The sequence below is a fragment of the Passer montanus genome, unplaced genomic scaffold (assembly GCF_014805655.1).
Source record: "Passer montanus isolate IOZ18808 unplaced genomic scaffold, ASM1480565v1 scaffold211, whole genome shotgun sequence".
Lineage (NCBI taxonomy): Eukaryota > Metazoa > Chordata > Aves > Passeriformes > Passeridae > Passer > Passer montanus.
In genome coordinates, this window is record NW_024366715.1 from 241,435 (window position 1) to 261,154 (window position 19,720).

Here is a 19,720-nt window from a genome sequence, read left to right on the forward strand (position 1 = left end):
TGTTTGACCACCAGCCTGGGCGTGCTCAGTGGAAAAACAAAGGTTTGAAGACTCTTCACCCCCCTCCCAGCCCGCTGGCAGGATGGTGCAGGGCTCCTGGGAGGAGTTTCTTCTTGTGGGCATCGGTTTCCTCAACAATTTTGGATGAACCAGAGGTAATTGTGGCTGGAGAAAGGTGCTTTGCCTGTGCAGGATTATTCTGGGGACAAATAAAGGCTGGTGGTGCCCATCCACAGGCTGGGATGGGGGAGATGGGAGCTCCTGAGCTGTTTGCTCCTCTGCAGAAGGAAAGCTGGGGGCACAAGAACTCCAATTTTGCTAAATAAGAGTAAGGAATTGGTGACATTGGTCTGATGGAGAGAGGGCAGGACTCTCCTTAAGATCCTGCAGGTTTGGAGGGGAGCTTTGTTGGAGGAGATGGGGTGGGAGGTGTAGACACCACATCCTGCCAAGTTGTTTCTTGGTGGCAAAAGAGGTGAAAATATCACAGGGCTTGTGTTGGAAGGAGGAAGGTGTTGAGCAGAGGCTTCATTTACAGGGAGAGAGCAGAGCATAAAAGGTGTAGGAATTGTGTAGAGTGGGAGCAGCAGGGTGAGGAGCTGCTGGGGTGGCTCTTTCCATCCCCACAGAGCTTTGGTCCCACTCTGTTAAAAGCCAAAAGCACAGTTGCTCTTAGGGAGATGCAGAAAAAAAACCTAAAATCCTAAAATGCCTTCTAGAAAGAAATGCTAAAATCCTAAAGCTTTAGGATTGGAAAACCTCCCACGTGGTTCCTGTTACAGCAGCAAACCAAAGCTGCTGGTAATGTTTGAGTTGGTGAGATGAGGAACTTTATTATTTCACAAGGTGAAAACTCAGTTTTTTAAAATGAACGTTTCATCCCTGCTGCAGAAGGGCTTGGCTGAGGCTTCACTGCAGGATTGGTTGAGTATGGTTCATCCCCCTGCAATTCCCAGTGCCTTAAACACCTCAGAAATAATCATCTTAGCCAGAAATCCTGGTGGATTGGAAATTCCAGGCAATTTCCAGGAAAATGCCCCCCCTGGGGATCCTTTAAATCCTGGATCAGATATTCACTGCTCCATGCCAGTCCCAGAGTGGTGGGTGCTGAGGTTTCAGGAGTAAAGGGATGGTGGTTACAGTGGAAAGGACCATTCCCAAAGCACTTGCTGCCCGCAGATTCCTGGGAGAAGCTGTCAAACAGCAGATGAAAAATGAACTGTTTTGTAGCACTGATATTCCCCATTCCCTGTAATTTTTCCCTCATTTAAGCAGAGTTTCTTTGGCACTGTGTAATTGTGTAACTGCTGGATTTGGCCCATCATCTGTACAGGAACTTTCTTACCTGTGACAGTGTTGGAGCTCCTTGAAATTGTTAAAACATTCTGTAGCTTTTTATTAAATATAGACCACCTCATTTTGGGCTTGAAATAATATGTTTCACAGTTTAAAGGAGTGGTTTTATAGGGGAAACAACTGTCTTGCTGCCTTAATATTAAAAAAAAAGGGATGAGGAATAAAAGGGGTAAGAAAAAAAATAGGACAATTAAATCTCCTTAATAATTAAAAAAGGGAAGGCTAAAAAAAGGATAATGCCATTGGTTGGAATGAATATCCCAGGCTGACATAATAATGTCAAATACCAAATTTTTTACCATAATAATTTCAAATACCAAATTTCAAAAAATTCCCCTTCACTACTGGAAAGAAAGTCCAGGCTGCTGTGTTGTGTCTTATCCATCCAAATTAAATCTGTGGGATGCTGGTTGGATCCAGGCTCAGCACTGGAGCTGCCTGTGTGTGTGCATGGAATCCCTGGGAGTCTCTGGAGGGTTGGGAAGCTGGGGAGGGGTGGGTTTGGTCTCTGACTTTGCTGTGTCCTGGTTCTGGCTTTAATTAAAACTGGTTTTGCCTGCAGGTCCTGTGTGCTGTGGCAGTAACTGTGCCTGGGATGTGGAACGGCCCCACTGCAGCGCCCACCCCACAGAGAGGAGCTCCTGGAGCAGCTGATCCTCGTGGAAGGATCACCCTGATCCCTGTCCCTGCTTCCATCCCTGCCCAGGGCCAGCTGTTTGTGTGTGAGCAGGACGAGCTGAAATCTCTGCTGTGCTCTGGCACCGGCAGCTCCTGGCTGCTCATCCCTCGAGGTGAGTGAGTCAGCTCTGCTCTGGGAAGGACAGAGCTGAGGATTCAGTCTGAGAGGCACAAAAACCCAGCCCAGGAGCAGAGGCACCGTGGGCTGCATTTCCCCATACACTGCACACTGTGCATTTCTCAGCTGGCTTTAATCAGGACAGATATCCAGGTATCCAAAGTGAACCTGACATCCAGCAGCTCCAGTTTTCAGTGTTGCTGCTGTGGATCCTTCCCAGTACAGGCAATGGCTTTCCCACATAAATGTGATCAAATCCCAGCCTTTAAAACTTCAGCTCTTGTTCAAATTGGCTTTTTTTAGCTTCCATTTTTGGGCTGCAGGCTCGAAGAAGAAGGAGATGGGTGAGATGAGAGCACAGGCTCCAGCAAAGAGGAAGGAGCAGGCGTAGGTCTGGGTGTAGTCATAGAGCCACCCTGCAGGAGAGAAGGTTGTTATTAAAGCTGGGGGATTTTTCTCAGTGAAAAAAATAATTCAGGGAGGTGGGTGGGAGGCAAAGGATGTGTGTTCTCATCTAAGAATTGCTCAGATATTTCCCTTAAATTATTTTAACACTTCCTGGGCAGCATTTCCTGTAAGGAAATGACATGCAGGTCATTTTTCCCAGAGCCAACTTTGATCCTTGTAGTGGACATGGTGTTTCATTTGATTGAATTTAATCCCTGAATTCTGTTTTTTTCCTGTTTAAGTAAGTGGGCCAAAAGTGGCTGCCGGAAGATCCCGTTGGATTGAAGGGATGACTTGCACGTGTTGGTATGTGCAACATCTGGGCTGCAAACCCCCTGTTCTCCAGCCTTGTCTTGTGAGCAGAGCCAGTTTCATGTCCTTTGTCTGACAGGAGAGACCCAGGCCAGGAGCTGGAAGTGAACTTGATAAAAGTAGCTCTGGGAGGACTTGAAAGGAAAAGCTGAATTCCACTGAGCCTCAGGAATGTCTGGAGGATTCAGGTCGCCTTTTAAAGTGACCTCCAAGTGTTGGCTTTGGTCCTGGCAAACCATCAGGGGTCTGGGCAGTCCTTTGAAAGGTGGAGAGTTCCTCTCTTTGAATCTGAAATCTGCAAAGTGGTGGGAGATGCTGCTGCTCATAAAAACCCTAATGCAGTCCCAAATGTGGGGTGGGGTGGGTGGGTGTGGGGCAGCAGCTGGGCCAGATCTGCTGCTGGTGTGAAATGCAATTCCTTGGAGACATCCATGGAATCCAGACATCCAGGGGCTTCCATGAGTTACACAAACAGCAGATCTGGCCCAAACCTGGGTTTCTTAAAGCCAGGAAGGGACAAGACACAGTCACTGAGGTTTGGACACGTGGAAAGGGAGGGTGCCAGTGAAGTTTGGGATCTGCCTGGAGCACAGGCACTGACATTTCCCCTCTCTGGATTTCCACAGGAGGGTTTATAAGGCACAGGAGCAGCTGCTTTTGCTTTTTGAGTTTCAGTTTCTATTGGCTCACTTCTGTCTCGGGGGGAGTCCCTGTGTTTGCTCCTCAGGGATGTCCTGTGAGCCACGTGCTGGGGAGCTGCAGCTGGAGAGGAGGATCCATCTCCTGGAGATCCATCCCATGATGGGATCCATCCCCTGGTAGGATCCATCCCCTGGTGGGATCCATCCCCTCGTGGGATCCATCCCCTGCTGGGATCCATCCCCTGCTGGGGTCCATCCCCTGGTGCTGCACTGGGGGCCTCTCCCATGACCCTGAGGTTCATTCCCAGGGCTGGGATCTGTTTCTGCTGCCTGGAAGTCTCTGGGATTTGGAGAGGGGATGCTGTTGTAGTTATTTGTGAGAGGAACAGGACAGAGTGCCCCAGTAGAGCTCTGATTTATTGCAATTCTTAAAATATCCTTCACGATATTGTTTAATTTTTTTTTTTTTATTTTCCTGTGTTGTTTTGGTGCTGAATGGGATACAGGGGAAGTGGGATTTACCAGCATTGCCTCACTGGCAGCACAGCCACCAACTTCCAACCTTTTGAAGCAGCTCCAGTGTCTGCCCCACATTCATTTCCAAAACAAAACAATAATCATCCTGCTGCACAAAGCTGAACTAGGAGCTTGTGGTGTTCAAACCCCAGCAAAGCAGCAGTTTTGGGAGGAATGCTGGTAAATCCCAGCAATGTGATCCAAACTAAACATTCCCAGCACTGCTGGTGCTACCAGCTGGGTCAGGTTGTTTAAATGGTACTGCTGATCTTTAATCAGAAGTTTTATTTATTCCTGATGCCCTGAGGAGCAAAATTCAGTGGGAAGGTGAAGGTAAAATTTAGGAAACATTTAAATATGTGTGCCAGCAGAGCTTTTGGGTAACTCCATCTTCTCCCTTTTGACCACCCAAATTTCTTGGGACTGGAGTTTGTGCTCTGGGGGCTGGAATCTCTTCTGGAATTTGCTTTACACGCTTTGGTTCAGCTCTGTTGCATTTTGAGTCAGTGATTTGTACTGCTTGTGGAAATTAACCGTGCCCTTCTCTCCTCAGCTTGCTCCTGGCTGCCAAAATAATGTTTCTTTTGCTTTGGGCTGGGTTTTTTCAGCGTGGCAGCATCCAGAGGTGCCAGTGGATGGGGAGCTCTGAAGGAGACTCCAAACTTTCCTTTGGGTGCTGCCAGCTGCCCCTGGATTTTCAGCTGAACAGATCTGCAGGTAGGTCACCTTTTCCTTGCATTAGGCTTTGGTCTAATATGCAAATTAGGCAGTTTTAAGCTTTGCAGTTGTCATTATCCATCATCATTATTTCCACTGCATAAAAGCACTTGAGTTTGAGGAAACTGTAACTCTAAACTCAAGGTTTTTGGGAGGTGAAAGCACCAAATCCCAGGGTCTCACAGAGTATTTAAATCCTGCATTCTGCAGGGAGCAGATGGTTTTGGACACTTCATCAGGAGTTTCTGGTCTCCCTCAGTTTTCACACTTAAAACTGCTTTGCAAGAAAAAATTGCAGAATTTATCTTGGATCCCAAGGCTGGATCCTGAGCTCTGGCTTGTTTCCATCTTGCTCTGCCTGTAACCAGATGGATCAGGAAGTGCTTTGCTTCTTGGCTCTATTTGGCCTTTATTTATCCCACCTGATTTCTGTGGAAAGCTTTTTGCAGGAAACCTGCTTGCTTTACAAACCCACTGCAGAAAGCAAAAAGCTTCCCATTAGTGCAAATATATTGCAGGTGGATGGAAATTTAACTGCAGTGTGAGTGTGGATAAGAGACTGCTGCTGTGCCAGGGGATTCAGGGGGACTGAGGCATTGCCCTGTGCTCAGTGTACACCTTGTGCCAGCAGCAGGGAGCTGCAATCCAGGCTGTGCATCACCCTGACCCTGGGAAGCTCCTTCTCAATGAAATGTTTTGGCTCCTTGAAATTGCATCCACAGACAGAGCAGAACCAGCCAGGGATATTGATTGGGAATAGAAATTTTTTTCCTGTGCTGGAGGAACAGCAGCGTTGCTGAATCTTTGCATGGAGCTGGAATTTACAGAGCCCTTGGCAGCTTCCAGCCAGGTGCCTCTGCAGGCTGAGGGCAACTGATTTGGAGGGCAGGGAACAAAAAATGATGGTTTGGGTTTGAAAAGACCCTAAAGCTGCTCCCATTCCACCCCCTGCCATGGGCAGGGACACCTTCACTGTCCCAGGCTGCTCCCAGCCCTGTCCAGCCTGGCCTTGGGCACTGCCAGGGATCCAGGGGCAGCCCCAGCTGCTCTGGGCACCTGTGCCAGGGCCTGCCCACCCTCACAGGGAACAATTTCTTCCCAATATCCCATATTCCTTTGGCAGTGGGAAGCCCTTCCCTCCTGGTCCCATCCCTCTTCCCCTTTCCCAAGTCCCTGTTGTGCTCTCCTGGATCCCCTTCAGGCTCTGAGCTCTCCCTGGAGCTTCTCCTCTCCAGGTGAGCCCCCCCAGCTCTCCCAGCCTGTCCCCACAGCAGAGGGGCTCCACCCCTGGAGCATCTCCATGGCCTCCTTGGACTCTCTCCAGCAGCTCCAAATCCTCCTGCTGCTGTTCCCCAGGGCTGGGGCAGCTCTGCAGGGGGGTCTCACCTGAGTGGGGCAGAATCCCCCCTGCCCTGCTGCCCCGGCTGGGGGCTCAGCCCAGGAGCACTTGGCTTGTTGGGCTGCAGGGAAGGAAGAGCTCTGTCCTGGCCAAGAACAAGTCCCCTGCTCCTTGGCAGAGGCTGGACACTCATTTCTAAGCACTTGAAATCTCCCAAATCCTCACAGCTGCCTTGGTTTCCTGGCAGAGGGAGAAGAGCAAATGCTTTTCATGCTCCTTATCTCTGGGCCCAGAGCTCTGGTGGCTGGGCTGTGTAATCTCTGTCAAAACAAGAGATTACTGAGGCTTCTCCTGATGTTTCAGTGCCTCTGCCTGGTGGGAATCTTGCTGAGTCTGTCCTTGCTTTCCCTTCCTCTCCAGTCCAAGTTCAGTGTTATTTTAACACCACTGGGAGTAAAATCCATGGAAATGTACTTGTTACCCTGCTGTGGTCAGGGCTGGACTCTGCACCTGGGGCTTCACTGCATTTTCCAGATATTCCAGGCAGCATTTTCCAAATGCTCCAGGCAGCATTTTCCAAGCTGCTGGTTGGATTTTGCAAATTCCCAAGCAAAATGTTGCCTGTCTATAAAAATACATTTCTGAAATAAGTTTGGGTTTTTTTTTTTTTCCCCTCTCTGTTTGAACAGAAAACCCATCCTGGGATGGATCCCTGTAGGAGAGTGAACCAGCAGCATGGTTTATCCCTGGATTTCTGGGGTGGCTGTGGGTTTTATATAACATCACTCACCTGCTAAAGGGGGTCCTCCCATGGCTGCTATCCCTGCAAAGAATGCAGCAAAGCCCAGGTAGCTGTGGAGCTTCTGCACACCCACCAGATCCACCTGTTTGGAAACCAAAACGGGTAATTAGTGATTGGGTTCATAGGAATGCATATGCACAACAGATTAATTGATTTATTTTTTTTTTAAGCACAGGAGATGATTTGATTCTTTTTTTTCTGGGGAATTTCCTCTCCAGCTGCAGCTTTGGAAGGACTTTGCCCCTGGAGGTCTGACCCAGCCTGGAACCCGTTTGCCTCCCTGGGGCAGGAGTGGGAATGGCTGGGATGGGAGATGCTTCTCTGCCTTGCAGCTGCCCAGACTGGAGCAGGGAGTTTGGAACTCTGAATGCCTTCCAGAGAGAAATGCCAAATTATAATGGTGCCTCCCTCCCTGGATCAGAGAGTCCTGGGTATTCAGAGATATCCTGGGAGAAGGGTTTGGGTTGGAAGGGACCTCAAAGCCCATCCATCCCACCCCAGCCATGGCAGGGACACCTTCACTGTCCCAGCTGCTCCAAGCCCTGCCCAGCCTGGCCTGGGACACTGCCAGGGATCCAGGGGCAGCCCCAGCTGCTCTGGGCACCTGTGCCAGGGCCTGCCCACCCTGACAGGGAACAATTCCTGCCCAGTATCCCATCTAACCCTGCCCTCTGGCAGTGGGAGCCATTCCCTGTGTCCTGTCCCTCCATCCTTTGTCCCCAGTCCCTCTCCAGCTCTCCTGGATCCCTTTAGGCTCTGAGCTCTCCCTGGAGCCTTCTCCTCTCCAGGCTGAGCACCCCCAGCTCTCCAAGCTGGCTGCAGCCCTGGGAGCATCCCCATGGAGCATCCAGCAGGATCCTGCTGCCGTTCTGGCTGTTCCAGAACATTCTGGAATGGTTCTGGTTCAAGTATTCCAGGTGATTCTGGAATGGTTCTGGCTATTCCAGAAGATTCTGGAATGGTTCTGGTTCTGGCTGTCCCAGAAGATTCTGGAATGGCTCTGGCTGCTCCCGAACATTCTGGAATGGTTATGTTCTGGCTGCTCCAGAAGATTCTGGAATGGCTCTGGCTGTTCCAGAAGATTCTGGAATGGTTGCGTTCTGGCTGTTCCAGAAGATTCTGGGATGTTCTGGCTGTCCCAGAAGATCCTGGGGCGTTCTGGCTGCTCCAGAAGCCTGCGGGTGCAGCAGCAGGCAGAGCGTGGCTGGGCACAGCGGCACTCACCAGCACGGGCAGCACCAGGGCCATGAAGCCCCCACAGAAGATGGCAGAGAACACGGTGTAGGCCAGCAGCAGCGGGAAGGAGGTGGCCAGCGGCCCCAGCAGGTTGGTGGCCCCGCTGAGGAGCAGGTAGGTGACATGGAAATGGTACTTCTTGGTCCAGTTGTGGTCGGCCAGCCAGCCCGAGAGCAGCTGGCTCAGCATCTCCGTGACGCCTGGGGGAACAGGAGCTCTCAGGGACACTGGCTGGGTGAAACTGTTGAAATTCTGTTATTTCTAGGTGGTTTTATTTATTATTGCTTCCTATAAATCTATTAGATATCATAAATTGAACTATATTTATATTATTGTTTTATTATAAATTTATCTATATTTTAATATAAATTTAACTATATTTATTATTATTATTTAATTATAAATTTAACTATATTTTATTATAAATTGAACTATATTTATATTATTGTTTTATTACAAATTTAGCTATGTTTTATTATAAATGCAACTATATTTTTATAAATGTAACTATATTTAATATTATTTTTTATTTAGTACATGTATAAGATTGATACTTTGTGTAATGTTGAAATTCTGTTATTTCTAGGTATTTTTATTTATTATTGCTTCCTATAAATTTATTAGCTATCATAAATTGAACTATATTTATATTATTGTTTTATTATAAATTGAACTAGATTCTATTATTAATTGAACTATATTTATTATTATTTTGTTATAAGTTTAACTATATTTTATTATAAATTTAACTGTATTTATATAATTGTTTTATTATAATTTAACTATATTTTATTATAAATTCACCTATATATATTATTGTTTTATTACAAATTGAGCTATATTTTGTTATAAATTTAACTATATTTTTATATTATTATTTTTATAAATGTAACTGTATTTTATATTATTTTTATTTAATATATGTATAAGATTGATACTTTGTGTAATGTTGACATTCTGTTATTTCTAGGTGTTTTTATTTATTATTGCTTCCTATAAATTTATTAGCTATCATAAATTGAACTATATTTATATTATTGTTTTATTATAAATTGAACTAGATTCTATTATTAATTGAACTATATTTATTATTATTTTGTTATAAGTTTAACTATATTTTATTATAAATTTAACTGTATTTATATAATTGTTTTATTATAATTTAACTATATTTTATTATAAATTCACCTATATATATTATTGTTTTATTACAAATTGAGCTATATTTTGTTATAAATTTAACTATATTTTTATATTATTATTTTTATAAATGTAACTATATTTAATATTATTTTTTATTTAGTATATGTATAAGATTGATACTTTGTGTAATGTTGAAATTCTGTTATTTCTAGGTGTTTTTATTTATTATTGCTTCATATAAATGTATTAGATATCATAAATTGAACTATATATTATTGTTTTATTATAAATTTAACTATTTTATTATAAATTCAACTATATATTATTATTTTATTATAATTTAATTACATTTTATTATAAATTAAACTATGTTTATATTGTTTTATTATAAATTTAGCTGCATTTTATTATAAACTTAAATATTTTTATATTATTATTTTTATAAATGTAAATGTATTTTATATTATTTTTCATTTAATATATGTATAAGATTGATACTTTGTGTAATGTTGAAATTCTGTTGTATTTTATATTATTTTTATTTAATATATGTATAAGATTGATACTTTGTGTAATGTTGAAATTCTGTTATTTCTAGGTATTTTTATTTATTATTGCTTCATATAAGTGTATTAGATATCATAAATTGAACTATATATTATTTTATTATAAATTGAACTATATTTTATTATAAATTTAACTATATTTTTATATTATTTTTATAAACATCACTATATTTTATATTATTTTTATTTAGTATATGTACAAGATTGATACTTTGTGTAATGTTGAAATTCTGTTATTTCTAGATATTTTTATATATTATTAATATAAACTTATTAGATATTATAAATTTAGCTATATTTTATAGAAATTAATTTATTTTTAATAGTATATGTAATATATTGATACTTGACTATAATGTTTAAATTCTATTATTTCTAGATATTTTTATATGTTTTTACTCCATCTAAATTTATAAGATATAAATTCAGCTATATTTTATGGTATTTTATATTATTGTTTTTATTATTTGTAATCTCTTACATTGATACTTACAGTATTTTTATTATTAATGTTTTATATTATTCCTATTATAGTTTATTATGCATCATAAGATATAATTAATGTAATACAATATAATTTTTATTTTATTATAGTATATTTTTATATTATCTATATTATGTTATATAATTAACTGTATTTCATATAGTTAAATTATACTTCTCTTCACATTACTAAATTTCTTATTTAGTATTTGCATATTTTAAATTTTTTACTATACATTATCATATGATATTACATATCATATATTCTAATAGTTATATTTTACAGTGTTTTATAATATATTATTTACATTATTTTTGTACATTTTTTGTGTTGATTAATTATATTAACCCTAATATAATTTATTCTTCTATTTATTTATAATGTTAATTATATGTATTATTTTATATTGTTATAGATGTTATTTTTAGATATGTTTATTTATATAGTTTTAAATTATTGTATTTATTATTTATTACTGATTTTTTAAATATTCCTTATTTCTGTTATTCAGTGTTATTTCTGTTGTTGGCTGTGTCACATCCCAATTTCCCTGTTCATTGTGAGGACCACAAAGGGCTAAAATGCCAAAACCTCCAGGTGGTTTTAGGCTGTTACAAAATCCAGGCATTGGATTTTTCCCTTTTCCCTTGTGCTGCTCTTCCCAAGGGCACCAAAGGGCTCTGGGGAAATTCCCTTCAGGGGGGATTTCACCCTTCAGGGTGTCTGCAGCCTGAAATGCCCCAAATCAGGACACAGGAACTTGCTGAAGAGAAAAATCTGAATATTAAGAAGAAAAATGTGGCTGAGATTTTAATTTTTCTAGAATTATTTCTATTTAAATTCTAAAATTTAATTTTTCCAAAAACCCAGGGATTTTCTAGAAACCCAGACATTTTAGAGGCTCAGCAGCCTTTTAGTTGGGGTTTTGAGAATTTGGGTTTTGAGAGTTGTTTTTTTACATTTCTTGGTACATTTTTATGAAGCAAAGATCCAGGAGCTCTCGAGTGAGCTCGTGCCCCACTGACCCCTGTCCCTCCCCCTCCTAATCCCAAATATCCTGTTAATTCCTGGGGATTCCCAAGAACTCAACAGCCCCTCACTGCAGAAATAAAATGTATTTTTATACAATAAAATATTTGCTGCTGACTGAGGCTGGAGCCACTTTCTTACCCCAGCATGGCTTTAGTGTTAATCCTGGCTTAAAGCCAGGCCTGGGTTTGGGTTTTGGGGATTGTGCCTTAAAGCCAGGCCTGGGTTTGGGTTTTGGGGATTGTGCCTTAAAGCCAGGCCTGGGTTTGGGTTTTGGGGATTGTGCCTTAAAACCAGGCATGGATTTGATTTTTGGGGAGTGTTCTTTATAACCAGGGATGGGTTTGGTTTTGGGGAGTGTGCCTTAAAACCAGGCAAGGGTTTGGTTTTTGGGCAATGTGCCTTAAAGTCAGGCATGGGCTTGATTTTTGGGGAGTGTGCTTTGTTTATTCCCCACTTGGAGGTAGATGTGCCAAATCCAGATGCCTGGATCTGGGCATGGGTTTGGTTTTGGGGAGTGTGCCTTAAAACCAGGCAAGGGTTTGGTTTTTGGGCAATGTGCCTTAAAGCCAGGCATAGGTTTGAGTTTTGGAGAGTGTGCTTTTTATTCCCCACTTGGAGGTAGATACACCAAATCCAGATGCCTGAATCTGGGCATGGGTTTGGGTTTTGGGGAGTGTGCCTTAAAACCAGGCATGGGTTTGGTTTTTGGGGAGTGTACCTTGTTTTTTTCCCCACTTGGAGGTGGATGTGCCAATCCAAACACCTGGATCCACATTAATGTTGGGGGCTTTCCCCCAGTATTGAATTTCTCCCTTTTGGGTCAAACTGGAGGGCTTTGGATGCACCTCTGGATTCTGGTGGCTTGTGGGTTTAAGCCCAGCAGGGATTGTGGTGGGCAGAGAGCACCTTTTAAGTGGAGATTTGGGGTTTTTGGGAGCAGGGAGGGTGTGGGATCACCCAGCTGGCACTGGGAGAAGCACCCAGCACCCGGTGGGGTCAGGGCTGAACCTGTGCAGGAGGATCCATGCCAGGACACATCTGGGGGATTTCTTGGCAGAACTGGGGTGTTTTCCTGCGAGCTGGGGGTGTCAAGGACCCCTGTGCCTACCAGCCACGGCGATGAGGTAGGAGCCATCCCTGCTGCTCATGCCCAGCGTCCTGGCTCTTGCCACCAGGTGGAAGAAGGGCACGAAATAGGCCAAGTGGCTGAACAGGAAAGACCAGGTGAAGATGAAGAAAACGGGATCCTTCAGCGGGGAGAAGTCCAGGAGAGGCTGAGGTTCCTTGCTGGTGGCTGCAAGGGGCTGGTGGCTGCTCTGGGCCTCGGGGGGTGACTCTGAGCAGGAGCTCTCCGGGCTGGGTTTCTGCTGCCTCCCCAAGGCAGATGGATTTGCTGGGTCAGAGACATCTCTGCCATGAGACATCACGAGTTTCTCTGTGGTGGGAGCCTCCTGTGCATGGAGAAGCTGTAATTCCCTCTGAGTGCTTCCATCTAAACATCCACCTGGAGTTTCTGGATCCTTCTTTGCCCCCGAAGACCCCCGGTGCTGATTTTTGGCAGATTCCCGAGGCAGCCGGGGGCTGGCAGGCCACAGCAGCATGCTGGAAGGCACCAGGTTCAGCATGATGCCTCCAACAATCAGCAGAGTACCTGAGGGAAGGCAAAAGGTGGTTTGTTCTAGGATTGGGAAGGGGGGAGCAGCAGGAAATGGTCTTTGTAGAACAGGCTGTGGTTTTCACTGACCATGGAGAAAGCTTTGTTTGCCTTCTCCTTCTGGAGGAGTTAACAAAACAGGGATTTTTATTCCTGTTTTTCTAGCTGGAAGTTCATTTTGCTGTGATGCACAGAACAAATCCACAGCTACCTCTGGGATCTGTTTTGCTTTTCCTCATTTAAAGTCATGATGCACCTTCAAGATGGTCTTGAATCACTACAGTAAAATTAGGGATTTTTGGTTTTGATTTTTGAGATCTGCGCTTTGACTCTTAGTTTAATGAGTGATTAAGTGTTTAATAATTAACAAGGTGTCCCCAAACTATCCTAGAAGTGGCAGAGTTATTCCCTTGGAGTGTTGAATTTTTAAGAGCCTCTTAGAGCCTGCAGATCTCCCCAAATTCCCTCTCGGAGCTGATGAATTGGAAGGAGCAGGATTCAGCAGCAGCTTTGGAAGGACTTTGCCCCTGGAGGTCTGACCCAGCCTGGAACCCGTTTGCCTCCCTGGGGCAGGAGTGGGAATGGCTGGGATGGGAGATGCTTCTCTGCCTTGCAGCTGCCCAGACTGGAGCAGGGAGTTTGGAACTCTGAATGCCTTCCAGAGAGAAATGCCAAATTATAATGGTGCCTCCCTCCCTGGATCAGAGAGTCCTGGGTATTCAGAGATATCCTGGGAGAAGGGTTTGGGTTGGAAGGGACCTCAAAGCCCATCCATCCCACCCCTGCCATGGCAGGGACACCTTCACTGTCCCAGCTGCTCCAAGCCCCATCCAGCCTGGCCTGGGGCACTGCCAGGGATCCAGGGGCAGCCCCAGCTGCCCTGGGCACCCTGTGCCCCCTCACCTTGCCAGCCGTAGGCCTCGATGAGGAGCTGAGTGAAGGGAGCCATGAGGAAGGTCAGCCCCATGCCCGAGCGGGCCAGGGCGTTGCTGAAGGCCAGGCGAGCCCGGCAGCGCCGGGCCGTCATCACCGCGGCCGCCTGGTACAGGCAGGCAAAGCCCATCCCTGGGAGAGGGAAATCACAGTGAGGGGCTCCAGCAGGCAAAGCCCATCCCTGGGAGAGGGAAATCACAGTGAGGGACTCCAGCAGGCAAAGCCCATCCCTGGGAGAGGGAAATCACAGTGAGGGACTCCAGGAAATGACAGTGAGGGACTCCAGGGGAAGGAAATGGGAATGAGGGACTCCAGCAGGCAAAGCCCATCCCTGGGGAGAGGGAAATGGGAGTGAGGGACTCCCACCACAGAGAGACTCCATCCCTGAGAGAAGGGGGAAATTGAGAATAAGAGGCTCCCACCACAGAGAAACTCCCACCAGGCAAAGCCCATCCCTGAGGGAGGGGGAAAAATGAGAATAAGAGACTCCCACCATAGAGAGACTCGTGGTGCCCCATGGCAGAGGTGTCTGATCCATGTAGGTCCAGGAAAAAAATGGAAATTAGTTGGGACTGGGATGTTGAAACTGGTGTTTTATTCTGAGCATGAAGCTTTGGCAGTTCACACAGTGTCTCTCAGAAAGGGGCTGGGGATGCTTTGGCACTGAAGGTTCATGGAATTACAGGATATCCTGAGGTGGAAGGGACCCACCAGGATCACATCCAACCCCTGCCCTGCACAGACACCCCCAAATCCCACCCTGTGCATCCCTGGGAACATTGTCCAAGCTCTCCTGGAGCTCTGGCAGCCTCGAGGCTGTGCCCATTCCCTGGGGAGCCTGGGCAGTGCTCAGGAAGGAGGAACCTTTCCCTGAGATCCATCCCAAGAAGCTGACACACTCCTTCCTTGGATGCTGCCCCCGATCACCTCAGGCTCCCCTTCCCCAGCTGAACAAAGCCCCTGCAGAGCCTCCCCCAGGTTCAAGGCTAAAGGAGCTGGTTTCCCCCCAGGCCCATCTCACCCAGCAGGAAGCCCATGGAGAAGCAGAGGAAGGGGACGCTGGTGGCCCGGGTGCTGAGCAGGCAGCCCCCGGCCACCAGCCCGGCCCCCAGCACGGAGGTGGGCCGCTCTCCCAGGCGCCGGCACAGCACGGCCACCGGCGGGGCTGCAAGGCAAACGGGGACACTGCTCAGGCCCAGCGGGGCAAAGCTGCCTTGGCAGGGCTCGGGGAGCCGGCTGGGACCGCCGGGAAGGTGGCAGGGGGTGCGGAGGGGTTAATGTCCAGCAGAGAGGCTTGGGCTGTACCCTGAGCTCGGGGAGTGGGCAGGGAAGGAGGCAAAGCCCAAAGGTTCAGCTCTCCTGAGCCTCCTTCCTCAACCACACCGTGCCCAGCAGCTCCAAGTTATCCCACAGCTGGGACAAGTGTTTGCTCTGGAGCTCTACAATAAACCTACAGTGAAGTTCAGGGGATCCCAGAATGGTTTGGGTTGGAAGGGACCTTAAAGCTCACCCAGTCCCACCCCTGCTATGGGCAGGGACCTTCCACTGTCCCAGGCTGCTCCAAGCCCTGTACAGCCTGGCCTTGGGCACTGCCAGGGATCCAGGGGCAGCCACAGCTGCTCTGGGCACCCTGTGCCAGGGCTTCCCCACTTTCACAGGAAAAGATTTCTTCCCAATTTCCAATTTCCTCCCCCTATCCCATCTGAATGGCCCAATGTTCAGAGCACACTCCTGCTCAGACACGTGTGGGTGCCAGCCACGTCCAGTTAGCAGCAGCCTGGGATGGGAACTGGGAGCACAGAGCAGCCCCAGTGGCCCGGGCCAGCCAGGCTGCAGCAGCCCCAGCCCTGGGGACAGCAGCTCACCTCCCAGGAAGCGCAGCGAGGACATGAGGGAGCCGATCCAGCTGAGCTGCTCCGAAGACCCCCCCATCTCCTCTCGGAAAGCCACAAAGAAAATCCCAAAGGTCTTGAGCATCCCCATCACCAGCACGTTGACCTGAGTTGAGAGGGGGTGGAGGTGAGGTGCCACAGGGCGTCAGGAGGGAGGAAAAGCTTTTCCTTCTGCTTCTTTTGTGGTGGTGTGGGAGAAACAAACGGGGACACTTGACCTGGTGCTGGGGAATGCCAGCAGGGTGGGCTGGTCGTGCCTGTGCTGCAGTTTGGTCTCAGCAGACCCTCAGAAAACACTCTGCAAACTGATTTTCCAAGGGAAAGGAACAAAGTTTCTTTCCCTTTCCCTCCCATCCTAGAGCTCAGCTCTTGTAGGATGCTTTTACCTTGGAAATTACTTTTTAGTTCCGCAGCAATGGTCAAAATGGATCAGCCTGGAGATCACTGGGAGGTGAGGGGATGAGGGCAGCAGGGATGGACGTTAACTGGGGCAGTTTCCCAGGACTTCTCTGCCACAGGGGCAAAGGACAGGCAGTTTGTGTCCTGAATTTTAATTCCTGCTGTCTCCCTGGTGGCAGGTGGTTAATGATTGGCACTGAGTTACCCGGGGTGGATTTGAAGGGAGGAAAGCTTTCCTAGCTTGGGGCACGGTGCCTTCTCTACAGTTGGACTCAGCGACCTTAAAGGTCTTCTCCAAGCTTCACAATTCCTTGATTCATCACTGGTGGGAAGATAAAGCCTGGGGCACAGAGAATTAGTGGCTTTAAGTGGTGCTGAGGTGCCAGGTCCTCCCAGAGAGCACCGGAGAGCCTGTGCTGCTCCCAGGCAGTGCCTGGCTCCCCCCTCACTGCCTGAGGTGGGATCACGCCCTTGCCAAGGAGACAGGACACCCCTTTGGGGTTTGACACCCCTTTGGGGTTTGACAGCCCCGTGGTGATGTGTTTGAGTAGGGTGAAGTCATCCTGGCAAGGGGACCCTCCTGTCCATCACTGAGGTGTTTGCAGGGGGCATTCCACGGGCAATGGGGTGGCTGGGGAGTGCCCTGGGGTGGCTGGGATGTGCCCTGGGGTGTGCCCTGGGGTCAGCCTGTGCCGTGCTCTGGGTGAGGCTGCAGATCCCCCTGCCCCAGCCCCAGCCCCGGGAGGGTTTGGTTCATCCCCCACTTACCAGGAAGAAGTGAAACACCACTCCCCACGCCCACCCTCTGCCCGCTGCTCCTGAGCCTCGGCTCTTCCCAGGGGATGGAGCCTCCGGAGCCTCCAGCTCTTCATCCTCCTTCCCTTCTCCTGCTGGTGAGAGCGTCAGGACACGTGAACACCGTCCAGTGCTCCTGTTCCCACTTCCAACCATTCCCAACTATTTCCCAACCATTCCCAACCATTCCCAGCAATTCCCAACCATTTCCCAGCCATTCCCAACCATTCCCAGCCATTCCCTGGAGCCCCTGGGCAGTGCCTGGGGCAGACACCACGCTCTGCACTCACTTGGGTGATGCTTCCACCAGACTCTCCGACAATTCCAATTATTCCTGTCTGGAAACAGTTTCATATTCTTTCTCATTCCCACCAGATTACTGTAACCACTTCAGCTTTAAGGGCAGGCGAGTGCCTTAGTGCTGCTTTGGCGGTCTGGCTGTGCCAGGAGCCCGGGGGTCGCTGCCTGCATCCCCCTCGGAGCTCTGTGCCAGCTTTCCACTGCAGCTTCCTCTGCTTCCATCCTCGCACCCACCCCGTGCCTCTGGCAGAGGCAGCATCCTGCCCGGGGGAGCAGCTGGACCCTACAGCACCCGGGGTGACGATCCTGGGACTCTTCCTTACCGCCCTGCATGCTGGAAAATCCTCCCCGGGACAGCCGACAGCAAAGAGGAATCTCTGCACAGCCTCTTCAATCTCTTCAGAGCCTCTTCACTCCTCCTGCAGATGTAAAATCTGCCCCAGAGATTCAATCCCCCGTCCTGGCCTGGCAGCCCAGACCTGCTGCTCATTCCCGGGCGGTGAGGATGGTGCTGGGCAGGACATGGAGCCTGGCAAGCGCTGGGAGGACGGACCCATCCTCCTCCTCCTCCTCTTCCTCCTCCTCCTCCTGCGGCCCCAGGGCCGGCAGTCCCTCCCCTTGCCCAGCTGGGAACAGGAAACCCGGGGCGTTCGGAGCAGAAATCCTTTTGGGAAGGAAAAGGAGGGGGAGCGAGCAAAGTTCTCATCCCGGGGAGAGCTGCGGGTCCCGCCCCGCAGAGCCGGGCCCGGGCTGCTGCTGCTGCCTGCGGGGAGCAGAGCCCTGGTCCTGCCCTGGTCCTGCCAGGGAGGGCATCCTGCGGGGACAGGCTGCAAACGGGCAGTTCTGCAGCCCTGCCTGCCCTGGAAACCTGCCCGAGCTCCTGGCTGAGCGCAGCCCTGTAGCTATGATATTTTATGAAAAATTCTCTGTTAGGATTTTTCCCACCTTGAGGAGCTGAGAGCCTCAAGAAAGAAATGTAAACAGTAACTATCTGCTGCTGTGGAATGCAGCAAGTGCATCTTCCATTAGTCCATGTGGATTGTTTTTAATTAGTGACTAATCACAGCTACTTGTGTCAAGGCTGTGAGCAGTCACAATATTTTGTTATGCATTCTATTCTATTCTATTCTATTCTATTCTATTCTATTCTATTCTATTCTATTCCATTCCATTCCATTCCATTCTTATCTTTTATAACGTTTTGATCATCTTCTCTCTCTGTTCTTTTAGTATAGTTTTAATATAGTATTTTAATATAATATATAACATAATAAATCAGCCTTCTGAGCAAAATGGAGTCAAGCCTCGTGTCCTCACACTTGGGGTGTTTTCCCCACTGCCTCCTGCTGCCCTGCCAGCCCAGCCCTTCCTGGGGTGACAGAAACCCCACAGGTGGGGACAGTGGTGCTCTCTGCTGTCCCTCGGCTCAGAATCCCAAAGCTGCGTCCTCCTGGCAGCCCAGGGTCCCTGGGAGCCTGTGCAGGAGCTGTCCCCTGGGCTCTATTTCGGCAGGATCAGCTTGGCAGTGTCTGCAGGAGGGCAGAGGGGCAGCAGCCCCTGCCCTCGGAGCTGGTGGATGCCCGGGGAAGCTCAGGATGCCCAGCTCCAGCTGCTGTGGGATGGAAGGAGGGGAGCAGTGCCCAGGGCCACCACAGAGCTGGGACAAGCCGAGATCAGGGCTCCAGTGCAGGGGAAGGCTGGGCTGGGAGGGACTGTGGGGCTGGCAGGGCAGGGGCTGCTCCTGTCTGAGCTGTGGCTCTCACTGCCCAACGAGCTGCTCCGAGTGAAGCCAGAGCAGTGACAGCGTCATTTCACTGACCCAGCCCAGGTGTGGGAACTGGAAAAACTTCCACTGAAAGATTTGATTTGCAGCCTTGGGAGAAGCTTAAATTGGTGTAAAAATACAATAAACAGATATTAAGCAGAAAAATAATAAACTTATGTTTCTGTAGTTGTAAGTAAATATGCCTCAAGTGAGAAACTGTATTGATAAGAAGGTGAAAGGTTTATAATGTAACAGTATAGAGAGGCTGGGAGTTTAGAAGTTATAATAGAAACATTAAAACTTGTGAGTTAAAAGCCATTGGATAAAAGTATCCACAATGCAGCAGGAGTAAATAAAGGGGATAGGTAGAAAAACTAAATAAATCCTGTGGCCTTTTCTATTGGGTTAGAAAGTTCTATATTGCCTTGTAACAATAAATCTTGTGCTACTCTTGAGCTATGGCTGAGTGCTTGCTCCTCTGAAACCTCACAGCCTCTGAGGCTGATGTTTATCTCAGCAATAAATCATTCTTAGCATGAAAATAGTCCCATCCCTTCATTTCTAGCAGTGACAATGACACCCAAGTTTTCCCTCG

The 19,720-nt window shown here is 47.5% G+C and overlaps 1 protein-coding gene across 5 annotated transcripts; it reads right to left on the reverse strand.

Moving 5' to 3' along the window:
* Positions 1 to 2,266: 2,266 nt before the first annotated feature.
* On the reverse strand, positions 2,267 to 17,786 carry SLC16A4 (solute carrier family 16 member 4). Of its 5 annotated transcripts, none has more exons than XM_039709524.1 (9): positions 17,684 to 17,786; positions 17,034 to 17,158; positions 15,840 to 15,972; positions 14,996 to 15,139; positions 13,945 to 14,106; positions 12,496 to 13,038; positions 8,151 to 8,362; positions 6,915 to 7,008; positions 2,267 to 2,568 (listed from the first exon to the last, which is right to left on the reverse strand). In XM_039709524.1, exons 1-9 carry the CDS (start codon positions 17,691 to 17,693, stop codon positions 2,426 to 2,428), a joined length of 1,566 nt encoding a protein of 521 aa, XP_039565458.1. In that variant the 5' UTR covers positions 17,694 to 17,786; the 3' UTR covers positions 2,267 to 2,425. The 5 variants fall into 5 exon arrangements, with proteins under 5 accessions (XP_039565458.1, XP_039565460.1, XP_039565459.1 ...); XM_039709526.1 differs by having other exon boundaries at positions 17,034 to 17,152; positions 17,684 to 17,776; XM_039709525.1 differs by having other exon boundaries at positions 17,034 to 17,155; positions 17,684 to 17,776.
* Positions 17,787 to 19,720: the final 1,934 nt, after the last annotated feature.